This window comes from Grammomys surdaster, unplaced genomic scaffold (assembly GCF_004785775.1).
Source record: "Grammomys surdaster isolate TR1022 unplaced genomic scaffold, NIH_TR_1.0 325, whole genome shotgun sequence".
NCBI classification, from domain to species: Eukaryota; Metazoa; Chordata; class Mammalia; order Rodentia; family Muridae; genus Grammomys; species Grammomys surdaster.
In genome coordinates this window covers 5,342,324-5,358,502 of record NW_021604744.1, presented here as the reverse complement: position 1 = coordinate 5,358,502, position 16,179 = coordinate 5,342,324, and the positions used below count along the sequence as shown (strand labels likewise).

General features: G+C 36.3%; 1 protein-coding gene across 1 annotated transcript in view; it reads left to right on the top strand.

Annotated features, from left to right (window-relative positions):
• Nucleotides 1-16,179, top strand: part of Sema3c (semaphorin 3C) — a 151,408-nt gene that overhangs the window by 94,721 nt on the left and 40,508 nt on the right. The window contains exons 10-12 of the mRNA XM_028778116.1: nt 1,161-1,230; nt 4,983-5,127; nt 14,748-14,970. Coding sequence (XP_028633949.1) covers nt 1,161-1,230; nt 4,983-5,127; nt 14,748-14,970 — 438 coding nt within the window. The remainder of the gene's footprint in view (nt 1-1,160; nt 1,231-4,982; nt 5,128-14,747; nt 14,971-16,179) is intronic.

Here is a 16,179-nt window from a genome sequence, read left to right as displayed (position 1 = left end):
ATATTTGGATCTAAATTTAAATATTTTAAAATCAAATTATTATGTAATATTCTCACTTAAATTCTGATACGATTTAAATCAGTTTATATAAGGATGTACATGCATATATATCTATATAACTACTGCATTTAGTATAATATTTAGTAGAGTTTAAGGAAAATGTTCAATTATAAATTACAAGAGTTATGCTCCCAGCTTAGTTCTTCTTGGTGATTCAGACTAAGTATTTCTCCTATGACAGAGGCTTATGATCTCCAGATCAAATAAGAATTAATAGTATAGCTATGAGTAGCATTCTATATTCAATGTGACTTGTTATATATCATAATGCTGTGGTAATTAAGCTTCATTAAGAAACAACTCTTTTTAAATATTGTCCATTGAAATGCATTATATAGTCATTCTCAGATTTTGATTAATATGAATGAGTTGAGCTATAAATATCTATTACAAAATGCGAAGAGTTATAAACCAGAAGGAGACTGCTGTTCACCTTAAAAGGCATTTTCTATCAAATAGTATTTGGTTCTTCAGGAGTCAAATTTCATGTTTTAATTTATTATAATACATGTGCATTTATAATATCCATTAAAGTCTTGTTGTTAGAGGAATTGTTATAGATAAGGTATTCCTGAAAATTTTAATCATAAGCCTAAATAGAGTTTTATTTCTTATGAAAGAAGGGCCTTTTGAAAAAGATTATCTTCAACATTACACCTTTAAATCATAGGTAGAAAGGAAATTGACAGCTTAATTATTTTAAAACTCAAACTAGTGTTTCATCAGTAAAGGACATTGAGAAAACAAGCCACAGGAGAACATCTGTGCCATTCCTACCATGGACACTATGCTTTCTCATCTACCTTGTAGAACTAAGTTTTTCAAATGCTAGTCCACATTATCTATCATTTGGAGTTCTCCACTTAGCGTTTATACATCATTTTCATAGAGATATAGTCTACATAAATGCCTCCAGTGCCAGGCTAATATTTCATTTAGGTTACCAAGCATATATTATCACATTATACCATATTTTATTGATTTCCACAAATTGCTTCCTGAGGACTACTTTTGATAGCTGAAATAGTGACTTGGGGTCATCAAAAATAATCAATTAGAATTTCAGACACTTTAATAGAATATTCTTTTCCTTTCTATAGAGGATGTCTTTCTGCTGGAAACCGACAATCCAAGGACAACACTGGTGTATGGCATCTTCACCACTTCAAGGTAATGATCAAACACTTATAGCTCTTCAGTTAAACAATTCCCGGTTCTTACTTCTGCCAGATTACCAAAATACATTTGACCTTAATGAATACTTCCAAAAATGTTTGCAAAGAGCTTTAAAAACAATTATATGTTATTCTCTAGAAAAAATAAAACTATGAATTAAGTTGTATATGTAAATAGCTTCACGTATTTTATTTAAATAACAAAAGTAAAGACTAATAATTCTAATAAAGCCTATAGAATCATAGGTGTTGGTGATCATGAATGTGTTTCTTTCCTGAATTTTGGCAGTTGTAGCAAAAGTACACAAATTCAAGACATAAAAGTATGTATATTTAATTATTTAAAATTTTATGATAAATATTCATTAGGAAAACTAAAAAAGTTTGAATTTGCATCGAAATAACTTTCAGTTTTTCACTAATCTACAGCATTTATTATGAGAGCCTAACAAAATTATACTGGTTCTATTATTCTGTAGTATGATAATATTTTTGCATTTCAAAATTGATTTAATAGGAGTCCAATGACAACTTTATCATGCTTTACAGTGCCTTTCTCATAAACCCAAAATTTCCTGTGTACATTTCTGTAGATTAATTTTGTACTAGGGTATTAGTATGAATTCTGCCTCATACTCCAGACATGTCTATTAGGCCACTAGTTGTATGCATTTGTTCCTTTTTGTTTAATGGAAAACTTCAAAGTAGTTATTGAAAGTATTCTTTTATAAGTGAATTTTAAAAGTGTCAATAGCCTAGGGAAATTCCTCAATGAGAAAAAGATCTTGCTGTCTACAAAACCCTAACACCTATGGAGATGCCAATTATGACATCATATGTTTAGCCCTGGGGTTATTTGGGATGTAGAGACAGAAGTGGGTCCTGGGAAGCTTGCTGGTTAACTAGTTTGACCAAAATGGCAAGTCTCAGGTTCATTGTGAGGTTTTGTAATAGGGAATAAGGCTGGCAGTGATAAAAGAAGATACCTGTTTCCCCCCTGTGACTTTTTCATACACAAATAGAGTTGCCCATGCCTGTACATAGTGGCATATATCTATGCACATGTGCACTCGCTCATACACTACACACAAAGTAGATTAAAAAGGAGCACAAAGTGTGGTGGTGCAGTTGTAAACTGCTTTTCAAATAAAAGAGTTATCAGGAATACTGAAGAACAATTGCTTATGTTTGCACTGCAAGAAATCCAGACAGACGTCCTTGACAGTGTGCTCAGCTACTGTTCTAGCAAGTGACTAGTATCACATTTACTCATAAAGAATTGAGCAGCAAAATTACTAAATTTTCAATAAAATATTGATTTCAATAAAATATTTTCTACTTTTATATTTGTCAGAGACTGATTTTCAGTTATTCTGACCTGACGATAACAGATATCATTCTTACTAACTATTTAAAGAAATTTGTGACTAAATATACCTTAATGAAATGGTCTTGAATTCTTTGGTGAAGCATGGGTGTACCCACATACCAAACTGTGCATGCATCTCGTGTATTTGGGGGTACTTATGAAATATGTGTGTGCGTGTGCATGTGTGTGTACATGCGTGTGTGCATGCATGCATGTGTTTGTGTGTGTGTGTGTGTGTGTGTGTGTGTAAGCTAGAAGAAAATCTCAGATGTTCTTCCTTAGTAGTCATCATCCAACTTGCTTCTTCACACAGAGACTTTCAGAAGCCTGCAGCTCACACATGCTTAGTAGTCTAAGTCGTTTGTGAGGCGAAACCCAGTGCCTCTGTCTCCCCATCAGTGGGGTTATTATGACACTTTTCTAATCATAGTTTTTGTCCTTTCTTCCGTGAGTACTGGGGATTGACCTCAGACTCTCATGCTCGCAAAGTCAGTGCTTTATCAATTGATCTAAAATATACATACAGAGACAACGTGGACTTCTCCTGCTGCCAACCAGGCTATCATAGAAGAACACCAAAGTTATGTTAATACTACTGTAAGAAGAAATTATATTCATGTATTAATAGGATTTATTATAGGATAAAATCAATATTCTTTTTTATTAATCATTTCATTCATTTACATCTCAAATGATCTCCCCCTTCCTGGTTACCCCTCCACAACCCCCCCCATGCCATCCACCCTCTCTCCCCTTCCCTCTATGAGAGTACTCCTCCATCCACCCACCCTCTCCCTCCCCTTCTGTTCATGGTTGTTAAGAATTAAAATTGATATTTTGGGTTTTTTTATTTTATTGAAAATAGATTTTTTCTCACATAATATATTCTGAATATTGTTTCTTTCCCTCAATTCCTACCAGTTCTCCCCACATCTCTCGCATCTGGTTCCACCCTGTTTCTGTCTCTCAATAGAAAACTAACCAACTTCTAAGAGATGATAATAATACAATTTAATATAATAAGATAAACCCAAAACTAATGCATAAGAACTGGACAGAATAGACAGAAGGAAATAGCCCAGGGGAGACATAAGATACAAATTCACTCATTTGCACACTTAGGAATCCTATAAAAAACATTAAATTGGAAAGCTATGCTATATACACAAAGGAATTGTAGGGTAAATAGAGATAAGAAAATATATAAGTAAATTAAAATTAAAATAAAAAATAATAAATTAGTTTTTTATTTTTAAAATAGAAAAGTCCTGACAAGACAATTATGAGACTAGAGCCTTCAAAAATGGCCTTGAATCTGTTTCCTGTTGGCCATTGTCTACTGCTTGGCATGCAGCCTACCCTTGAGAATAGTTTGTTACCCCAGTCAGACTCCCTGAGAGAAATCTAAATTTGCATTTGCAAGTGATTATCAACTGGAGTTTGCTTCTGGGCTAAAGATAGGTTCTGCCTCTACTTCTCTTAGGTGTTGGTCCTTCTCTAGTGCAGACTCGTACCCCGGTCTCTGTGGGTTCATATGTGCTCTGAGAATGTTGATTTAGAGGGCTTTCTTGATGTCCTCCTTTCCTTCTGGCTCTTACACTAGACCTCCTCTTTCACCTTCCACTGAGTTCACAGAGCCCTGTGGGGAAGGGGTTTGATTGACACATCCCTATCAGGGCAGAGTGTTACAAGGTCTTGCACCCTGTGTGATATCTGGCTGTGGGTCTCCTGTTGGTTCCCACCTGTTGCAGGAGGAAACTTCTCTGTTGCTGGCTGGGGAGGACGCTGCTCTGCTGCCCTGGCCAGAGCACTCAAATCCGCATTTTTAAATTCAATCATCACTGAATATTTGTTGCTGCTAAAATAAACTAATTAGGAATTTTATCATTCTAATTTTTGGAAATGTTAAGAACTTTGCTTTAACTTATTATTGTTTATTCCAGATTTAATTAATTAAATAAGGCAATGGCTTGTAATCTGTGCCTTATTTCAAAATAACTGGATATTATTAACTATTTTAAGTATCCAAAAGTTTGTAGCTTTTAGCTTTTCATTTAAACATACTTATGTGTAGTATATATTTTTATGACAGGCTTCTTTATTTTGTGATATATATATATAGATAGATATAGATATAGATATAGATATAGATATAGATATAGATATAGATATATATTCATACATACATGCCAAGGCACACATGAAGAGTCAGAGGACAATATGTGGAGGATGGCTTTCCGCTTTCACATTGTATTAGCAGAATCCAAGGCAGGTTGTAAGGCTTGGTGACCGGTGTGTTTACCCACGGATCCATCTCACTGAAGCAACTGAAATATGTTTTAAGAAAAATAAAAGAGATTCTTTGTTTCCATTTTCAGCTCTGTTTTTAAAGGATCGGCAGTGTGTGTGTATCATTTATCTGATATACAGACTGTATTCAATGGGCCTTTTGCCCACAAGGAAGGGCCCAATCACCAGCTGATATCCTATCAAGGTAGAATTCCGTATCCTCGCCCTGGAACTGTAAGTACCCATAAATGTGCTCTCATCATACTTAGACAAATACTGATTTACATTTATTAAATATAACTGTGGTCCTCTGTATATGCTCATTATTATTTTTCAGCTTTATGGTTTCAGCTTAATCCTTCTGTGGTTTGAGATTTTGCTAATATGGCATATATGTTATAAAATGTACTATTTTATATGCACTATAATTACCAACAAAATCTAGTAAGGTCCCAAAACAACATAGTTAAATATGATAGATATTTTTTTCTAATTTTAAAACTCTTAACTTTGAAAATTTTAGTTGAAGACTAAATAAGTTAACACTAGCACGTGCATACACACACACACACACACACACACACACACACACACTTTTCATTTCTTTCATTGACAGTGTTTCACTGTAAAGCCTTGGCCAGGATAAATAATCACTACATAGACCAGGCTGGTCTTGAACTCACAGAGATTCACCTTTCTCTGCTTCCCAAGATATGTAATTAAAGGCATGTGCCACCATGCTAAGCCTGCTAGCTGTGTGTGTAGGTGTGTGTGTGTGTGTGTGTATTTACACTTCTGTATTAAAATTTTCATCCTATATAATGATGAGCACATGAATTATTAACTTAGAGATAACTCAATTTAATTGTGTGTGTGTTTTTTTAACTTCTGTGTCTGCTTGAATGAACAATAGTTAATTGAAAAAAAAAAACGAATGAGGAATTTTTTAATCATTGTCAAATGAAAAGGCACAACTTTCCAAAACCATTGGAGATAAGATTAAGTGAGTTCTAAACTGGAAATTTATGACTGGGTATATTTGCATTAAAAACTTAAAATGGAATTGGAAAGATAGCTTAGTTGTTGAGATCACTTCTTGCTCTTGCAGAGAGCCCAAGTTCAATTCCCAGCACCTGTGTGGTGGTACACAATCACCTACCACTCCAGTAGCAGTGAATCTAATGCCCTCTTTTGACCTTTGTGTATACCAAGCATACACACGATGCACATACATTCATATAGGTGAAATACTCACACATAAGATACAATTAATAAATACAATTGTAAAATGAGCTGGAAGTAAGGCTCAGCAGTTAGAGCATTTATTGCTCTTGCAAAGGACACAGGTTTCTTCTCTGTACCTATATGGAGATTCACAACCATCCATATGTCCACTTCCAGGGCCTCAATGCCCTATTCTGGGCTTCTCAGGGATCAAGCACACATGTGGTGTACACATACATGCATGCAGGCAAAAGACTGAGTGACTTTATTAAATGAATAAATTTAAGAAACTATCAAATATCTCAAATAACCTACTCTGTGCTTAAATGTCTTAGAAAAGTTAAGGCCAACACAAGTTCAAAAGGAGGAGGCAGCAATTATAAGAAAGTTGGTGGCAGCTTTGTTGGTTTGTTTCTTTGTTTGTTTGTTTGTTTGAGACAAGGTTTCTCTTTTTAACCCTGGCTACCCTGGAACTCACTCTGTATACCAGGCTGGCCTTCCAAGTGTCAGGATTAAAATGTGAGCCATTACCATCTAGCTTCATGGCAGATATTAATGAAATCTACATGTAAAGAACATGTACATGCCATCAATTAAGTACAACATAGTCAATAGATTCATGAGATTTACTGACCCCAAGCTAAACTAACAAGAAGAAAAGGAAGACTCAAAATAATAAAATGAGACAGTACTCCACGGAAATACACATAGTTGTTAGGGAATACTGTTATATCCCAGAAATCTTGATAGTCTAGAGGAACTTGGTCAATTATTAAACACATATGACCTGCCAGAGTTAAGTCAAGAAGACACAAACAACTTTAACAAGTAACAACACACAAGGAGACTGAAGTAGCAATAAAAAACCCTCCCTAAGAGGAGGACCAGATGTGTTCACTGCTCCGTTCTACAAAACTTTTATGGAAGAGCTGACAAGATTACTGATCAAGCTGCTCCTAAAATTTCAAAAAAGGAAGGAACACTACCAAAACATTTTCACTGAAGTAGTATTCTCTTGAAGGTAAAGTCATATAAAAACATAACTAAATTAATTAAAATCTATGAGCTGTTCTCTCTGATGAGCACAGACACAAATATTTCCTCCCTTTTATTTATTCTTCTCTTATGTAACACATCTGAACCACAGTTTTGCTCCCCTCCCCTCCTCCAAATCTATCCCCACCTCAAGTCTCCCCCAGATCCATTGTTGCTTCCCTTTCCCTTCAGGAAAGAGTCGGCCTCTAAGGATGTCAACTTAACAAAGCAACAATAAGACTAGAACAGACTCTCATATCAAGGCTGGATGAGTCAATCTAGTAGGAGGAAAAGGGTCCTAAGAGAAGTTAGAGAAATCCGCACTTCCACTGTTAGGAGTCCCACAAAGTAATCAAGCTAAACAACCACAGCACATATGCAGAGGGTCTAGTCAGACCTACTCAGGCTCCATGACTGCGGCTTCATTCGCTGTGAGCTGCTATGAGCCCTGCTTAGTTGAGTATGCGGCCTTGTTCTCATGGTATCTTTGACCTGTCTGGCTCCTACAATCCTTCCCCCCACTCTGCCCGGTGCATATGAATGTTCTGAATAAAAGTCTTAAAAGTCATATTTAAGATATGCATTTCACCAAGCTTTCTAACGTTCACTTTATTTTTACACCACAAGAAGACATTTTTATACTGTCCAGTCCTTTGATTTCTGAATGTTTTAAGTTATCCTGTGAAGTTTTTAAATCATCCACTAAACTTAAAGAGACTCTATCTCCTGAAAATTAAAAAAATGAAAAATAAATAAAAATAAAAGACTGAACATTGATTTGTGTGTGTGTGTGTGTGTGTGTGTGTGTGTGTGAGAGAGAGAGAGAGAGAGAGACAGAGAGAGAAACAGAGAGAGAGAGAGAAATAACTATTGATTACTTTTGAAAATTATTAGAATTGCTATTAATCCCTAAAAATACTGTAGTTAAAATATTATAATTATCATGTCTACCAACTAGGTTAATTATAGAAATTGTAATTCCCTTTGAAAATGGTGTCTCCTGGATGCTTATGGCTCAAAATAACCTGCTCAGAACACTGACTAACTGCTCCTAAACTGAAAATAAACTATCAGTAGATACAGTCATCGCAGGGTGCTGCATGTCTGACAGTCGAGCTGAAGCAAAGCTGACCTAGGGTGAGAGAAGGGAGGAAAGGTTGAACAACATTTCATGGAGTAAAAGTTCCTCTTCATTTCATTTAGATTACTTCTATATTTCCAGAAGCCTCACTATTAACTTATGTAAGGGCGACTTATAATCATAAGATGATTAGAGTGTGATCTAACTAAGTTTATACTTTAATACAGGAAAGTAAGAGGTGATTATAATCTGGTTTAGTTTCTATAATATGTGAACAGATAGTACAGGAGCAACGAACTTGCAAACTCAGTAAAACTCTATGCACCCCCTCCTGTTACTTAAACGAAACCCCCATAAAGCATTTAAAAAATTGAAAAGGAGATACATTTATTAAACTGAGGCCTCAGCATCTCATGAAGCATGTTCTGAGGCTGACTTGTTCCTTCCTCTCTCCTTAGAACCAATTTTGTATATCGTTTGTTCCTTTTCTCAACTGAAGACATCCCAGAAGTAACTTGAAATCAGCCATGGTGGGAGATAATCATTCCTCTGAAATCAGCCTCAGTTCCCACTATGGCTCTTTACCCATGTGGCACCTTAAAAGCCACTTTGACATGTGTACTGGGCTTTGAGCATCACACAGAAAACCACTGTCAAAAAGCAATGATCGTGTACACTGTGGGAAGAGATCAACCCTTCTCCACAAATAAACCAAGGCAAAATTAGAAAATTCTGCTAACAGTCTCATTTTTTTAAAAAAAAAGCTCTTAAGAATAAGCATTTTCCTTCTTTCTAAAACAGTGTGGAATAAGCCAGGGATTAGTGACACACATCTGGAACAGACTCTGTGCAAAAAGGGAGTAGTCACTACTTAAGAAATGTTTCTATAATGTGGTTTCTTACATCTGGTATTGAGACCACAACAGCTCCTTTAAATCCAGAAATTGTCAGATGAGTAGTCCTTCGGGAATCAAAAGGGCAGGGTGGAGGAATGACCCCAAAACTCCTCCTAAACAAGTATGCTTCCCTGAAGATCTGGTCAGTCCACCCTGAGCCCAGCAAAACAACATGAAGTCAGCTTTCTAACTCAGTTGCCAGTGGCGGCCTCAGTTCACTGCTTCCTGCTTCTATAGCCAGAAGATCTTTAGCCAAGTGAACTCGAAGAGTCCATTTCCTCTAGGGTCAAGAATGCTGTCCCTGTCTCTGAAGTCTTCCCAATGAGGGATCAACTGTGATTGTCATTCTTCAGTTCTGCACACAGTAGTCAGGTTGCTGGGTCAACCTCATAAATATCTAACTTTGTTTTTAAGTAAAGGACACTGGCAGAAATCTTATACCCCCATTCTCGTGTTCCCTGTAGGTACTTCCTTCAAAGCAGGGTGTGTAGCTGTGCTAGCAAACAGCCCAACCAGCAAGCACAAGTTAAGTGCTGGGAAGGCTGCCAATTGTGTCATAATGTTTTTCCATAAGTATCTCAAGTTTGTGGGAGAAACAAGACACCTTTGGTATGTTGCAAAGGGCATCCGGAGACTTCAGACTCTCTGTGACAGAGCTAATGCTTTACATTATCCTGCTGCTGTGAGGGTAAAGCTTCTGTAGACCCTTTGTATAACACGCACATTCATCTGAAGCAGAAACTAGTAATGTGTTCAGTTTAAACTCCCATTTAGAAGTGTTCCAGAATCATATCACCAGTATCCCAAGGACAGTTCCCTAAGGAGCACAGCCTGTTTGCTGTTCTACAAGTTTCTTCACTGATCACTGCAGTCATGTTTACCCACAATCCTAAATTTGTTTTCTTTTCTTATTTTTGAGATTATAATTTAATTACATTTCTTCCTTTCCTTTACTCCCTCCAAGGCTTCCTATATACCCCAACTCCGTACTCTCTTTCAAATTCATGGCCTCTTTGTTGTTTCATGCATCTATTTATAAGTGTTATGTGTGTGTGTATGTATGTTATGTATGTGTGTGTACTCATAAATATTACCTGTTCAGTCCTATAATGTTACTTGCGTGTTTATTTTAGTGAGGGATGTATGTGTGTGTGTGTGTGTGTGTGTGTGCAGGTAAGTAGGTAGGTAGGTAGTTATGTAGGTAACTATGTAGGTAGGGGTCAATTTTCAGGTTCTACCATATAGGTCTTGGGAATGGAACTCAGGTTCTCAAGTCTGGCAGTAAACCTACTGAGCCCTCAGTGACCCTATAAGTTGATTTTAAAAATACTGACTCATTCATGCTTATGACAATTGGTCCTGAATCTCATTCTGTCATTTATATCTTATGTATGATTCCAGTCATTACATTGTTGTCAAAAAGATGCTTTTCTTCTTTATTAGTGTGCTTGTATCTAGAAAGCCATAATTTTTTGTTCTAATGTTCACTACATGACTCATGAAATGGCATATAGAAAAATAAATATTCAAAGAATGTACACATACACATTAATCTATAGCTGTATTAGAACTGATACACTTCCATCACAGATCTGAGGAGCAGGACATGGGAGGATTAGAGGCAGTGGTACTATGATCACCTGAGTGCAACCCAGGAGTTAGGGATGCAACTGTTAATGCTCTTATTTACATGACAGTCATTGTTTTCAGCTTTTCTGTTGGAATTTCATCATAGTCAAAATGTCTCAGAAACATTTACCTCTGCTTCAAAACAGGATAGAATAACTGGGAAAACAAATACTTAAAGACTTTAAAATTAGAAACAGGTATCTTCATCCTTTTACTATTATAAATCTATTACCCCTTCCTATTTGGGGCTCTTAGGTGTAGGGTTATATTGTAGATGCACTAGCTGGGATTGGGCACCCTGCAGACACCTATTCTTTAATTTTTACCAATTATGAGTCTCTGTAATAGGATTCATCTTCCCAAAAGAAAAAAACCTTCATTGATGAGGGATTATAACTATACTTATTTGTAGATATAATGATACAGATTTTTAATACCATTAGAAATTCTATTGCTCTAGGAGACTATCAAAGTAGGAGGTTCTCCCCAAGAGTCTATGATCCCTCCAGCCACAGGCAGTTGTGTAGATATATAGTACAGTAATGAGTCCAATTTCATTTACAGATCCTTAGTTCCAATAAGATAGGTAAAACTGGGTCCTTATCTATTATCCTGAGCAACAAGCAACTCTGAAAAAGACTCCAGTGTGCAATTGAACTGCTGAAATTTCTTGAAGAAAATATAACTTATATTATCTCAAGGTCTCAATGTGCATTCCTACCTGTACCAGAAGAAGATAAATATACTAAAAACTTGGCAGTATTGCCCTGAGGAAATGCACCAGTGCAGATAGAGTTTGAGAGGAGAAAGTCAACTTTTTATCTTTTTCACTAGTTCTACAACTCAATTTGCCTTGACTGCTAATCTTATGGCATAAATCAAGAGAATGATTCAATATCAGAATTGCTTATTTTCTAAATTTGATAATGATGTCATACTAGGAGAGTCTTATTTCTAAGGGAGGAGTACATTGTGAATCCATAGCAAAAGTATGAGAAGATGAGTCACTGATTGTAAAAATGTAAATATCCCTGATTTGGGGCTGACAAGATGGCTAAGCAGGTAAAAGAAATTGTCATGCAAACTTTAGCATCTGAATTTTCTTTCTGGCACCTATGTAAAAGTAAAAACAGAGAACTGACTCTGCAATATTGTTCTTACAACACACACACACACACACACACACACACACCACCACCACCACCACCACCAATATCAACAACAAGAACGCAAGTAATAATAAAAATAAAGGTTTTGAAAATCATTGGTTTGTGTTACCTATTTAACCACCATGATTTTGAACAACCTTAACAAAGCTTTCCTTAAGATCTTCTTTATTTTTAAGTAAATGTTCTAAGTAGAATACTGATAGTTTAATAAGGTCATCACATACATATGTAAAACAATTAGTGAAAATGAAGACAAGAACTTGAAAAAAAGCTGGAAGGGATATAGGGGAGAGCATGGAGGGAGGAGAGGGCAAAGCATAAAATATGTAATTAGAGTAAAAATCTCAAAGAAAAAAAAGAATTATTAAAGGAAATCACAAATCAAACTAGCAACTGGAGAAATTATACAAATTTCCCAACCATGTGAGTTAACTGTGGAGTTTTTACAGTGTACCAACAAGAGTCCCTACAAATGCTTAGGAAGGTGGCTCAACACAGCAAGCCATAATTAGTGGTGTCTTCTGCATGTCTGGAGCTGCAGAAATTGCTCTTGCATTGTTCTTTCCATATCTTCATTCAGTGGGCATCATATTGCCCTTTTTCCACTTTGTGTGAAGAATGAGGGCTGAAAACAGCAGAACCCATACTTTGAAGAAATGTGGAACGTGGAACACACTGTCAGCTTGGAACAACTTGAATTCTTTGTCCACATTTGGCCTTCATTTTAGGAAATTTAGAAACAGGAATATTTAAATATAACTTTCTTCCTATAATGAAATCATGTTCCCAGATCATGGGAATATTCAGAGACAGTCTAACTTTTATTATTTAGTTCATCAGTCTTTTCATTGTTCCCATTGTTTTTCTCTAAAAACCGAAAGTGTGTGTGAGTATGTGTGTGCTTGCAAGTGTATATATCTGTGTATGTGTCTCTGTGTGTGGTTTGTCTCTGTGTATATGTGTCTGTCTCTGTGTGTGTTTGTGTGTGTGTGTCCATCCTATAAAAAGTTTTTGGTTAAGTTGATGTTGATATAAAACTTCTTGATGATAATAGGTTTGTATATGAATTCTGATGATAGATTTGAGCGAACATTTGCCTGTCCATGCTGACGCAAAGACACTGGAATCATTGGCTAGTTATAGCAAAGGTTCAATACAGAGAATGGCACATCTAGCTTAGTTCCCAGTGTTCCTCTTTCTTAACTAAATCAGCAGTAAAGATTTGACAGTTTTCACATAAAACTCCCCATTTCTGTCTTCTTTTAAAATCTAGCAGTGTTCACCTTATATGCCTGATAGAAGTAAACAGTTGGTTTTAAGGGTCACTGTCAGCTTTCAGTGAGTCATATCTTTCTAGTGGGCCACAGTTTTTATAGCATATCATAGTTACCAAGATGGTAAGAACAGCAATTTGTAGAATATCCTTAAATGTTATATAAAAACTACAGCAGAAATATTTTATTTCTATAGAAATATAAAACCTAGTTTTAACCCAGCTCTATATTGTTTTTGAAAGTAGACATTTTATGAAGTATTTAACACATTTAGGCACATGTCCTTTGTACATGTTAATGTATTGTATTTGACAATTGGGCTCACAGGACTTAACACTTGGATGCTATTGTTTACTGAGTTTGAACTTCAAGCCTCGGCAGTTCCATGTTACCTGAACATTTAGTCCTAACTAACAATGGAATCTTCTTCCTCTGAAGCCATTGTCAGGCTCCCTTCCAGAACTGTGGAAGCTTCCTAGTTGTCCATGTGTTTAATGTCATCACTACTTCCTACCTTCCCCTGAAAACTTGAGGCTCTAATCCTTCCTCTTCTGGACAGAAGGGAATCTCCCATTTCATTGGGTCCTTATACCACAATTGGAGGCCACATCAACTAATGTACTGTACATTTATCAGACACCAACTATTGCCAGTTTTGGTATATGCCAATATACTAAGCAAAATTGAGAAATCTAATTCCACCTAACACAGCTTACAATCCAAACAGCAAACATGCAAGAATGATTAAAGAAATTTATATGAAAATAATTTCATAAGGGGTTGTGAGGGGAAAATCCAGCTAAGGAGACAGAGGAGAGATGAAAAGGAGCTAGTTTCATATATGTGGTCACCCTGGAGGAAGTAAAAGCTGTGAGGTAGACAACTGTAGATCTAAAGAGAATTGTGCCTGACATTCTGGGATAACACTAGCCACAGTGGCCACCTTGATTCAGTGTAGAGAGGAGCTGGCAGGCTCCTCTAAACTGTTGGTGTTTTGCTCTAAAGCCAATGGGCATGGTGAAACTCAATTCTAGAATAAGTTATCAGATCTCATCGTCAACACTGAGCTAAGCTCCAACCTCAAGATCCCTCTAGGGAAGGGAGATCATCTGGAAAGAGACTCTTTTACATCAGAATTCCAATTAAGTGTGACAATGGCAATCTAAGTTATTTTTAATGTGAGCACAGCACTAGTTTGTATCCACAGGTGTCCTTGCCAGCAATAAACTTCCTGGTACAAAATAGGAAGTAGAGCAATGACTGCTGAAAGGAGTAAAAACCTAGAAGATATTCAAAGGTGCATCACCTCTGTGCAAATGCTCTGGGACAAGGAGACAAAACACGTTCAATTATCTAAAGAAATATATGCTATATAGAAACTTTCTACAGATAGTAATTTTTTTATCTCTAAAGCCAGACCTTCATGTTCTTCTCAGCAGATCTTCTATGTACTTAAAACAAGTATTTTTAAGTGTTTTGGAAATGATTATCATTAAGATAAAGTAATACTTTTTATCAATTTCTTTTCTTTATTATTATTTTTCAGTGCCCAGGAGGGGCCTTTACACCCAATATGAGAACCACCAAGGACTTCCCAGATGATGTTGTCACTTTTATTCGAAACCATCCTCTGATGTACAATTCCATCTACCCCATCCACAGAAGGCCTCTGATCGTCCGCATAGGCACCGATTACAAGTACACAACGATAGCTGTGGACCGTGTGAATGCTGCTGATGGAAGATACCATGTTCTGTTTCTGGGGACAGGTGGGTCTTTAAGCTCATGTTGTACTGTAACGAAGTGTGCAGTCATTTAGGTAAAAAGTAAGCCTAGAATTGAAACGAAAAGGATATTAAAGCCTTTTGTTTGACCTTTAGTGTGGGACATGGTCTCCCCCTACCTCATTTTCTACAACTATAAATGGAGTTAATAAAATAAATTACTTATGAGGCTGTGAAGAATAACTGGAGTTCATATATTCAAAGCATCCAAATAGTTCCTCAACCATATTAACATGAAAAATAAATATAAAAACATAAATTAGGGGCCAGAATGAAGTTTTAAATATGAGTAGTATTCTTCTGAATGGAGCAGAATCTGTGACTTCTTAATCAAGACTTGGAGTCATTTTACAGAGTGATAATGATAGACAAGACATTCTCGGTAACCTTGGTAAGCTGCCTTGAAATATAGACAGATATTTGGAAAATATTTTAGACATTTGGAAAATATTATGGCTGCTGTCTTAATAGAGCCAGCATCCCAAATTTTCAATTTCTTTTATGAGAAATTCAACAAAAATAGTCTTATTTGCAAAAACTTTCCTTACTGGGGACGATGAGTTGTAAGTGTTTTATAGCATTAGTTCTCACAGTGTGGTCCTCAGACTAGCAAGATCAGTATCACTCAGACCTTGTTAGAAGTACATCTGTAGGCCCTCTGCCAAGAATGGCAGATATGAAACCCAGCCGTCTGTGCTTTAGCAAGCCCTTCTGCTGTTTCTAATGCACACTATGTTTGCAAAGTACTAGAAGGGAGAAAGGAGCCTTTGCCTGATGGGCAGAGAAGATTGAAGATTCCATGCCTGCCTGATTCCATTTACACTAAGTTTCCAAGGTTCCTCCATATTGTCCAAGCAGCAGGATCTGACACACTTACTGCCCTGGAGGCAGCAATACAGATCTCATCAGTTGTTTTTCTGGAGCGTAAAAATAACTCCATGAAGTACGCAATGTGTCTTCTAATTAAGGAAAGAGATATAAACATGCCTGTGAGAGTCATTGTAAAATGTGGCAGTTGTGGAACATGCAGTCTGAATTGAAGGAGTCGTGCTCAGATTTCAACCAACTTCAAAAAAATTTGGTAAATTTTTCTTGGCTAAATAAAATTTTCAGCCTGCTTTTCTTATGAAGTTCTTATTTTATCCCTTCTTATAACTAAAATCCTGGATCTGAATCTTCCATTCACACATAATT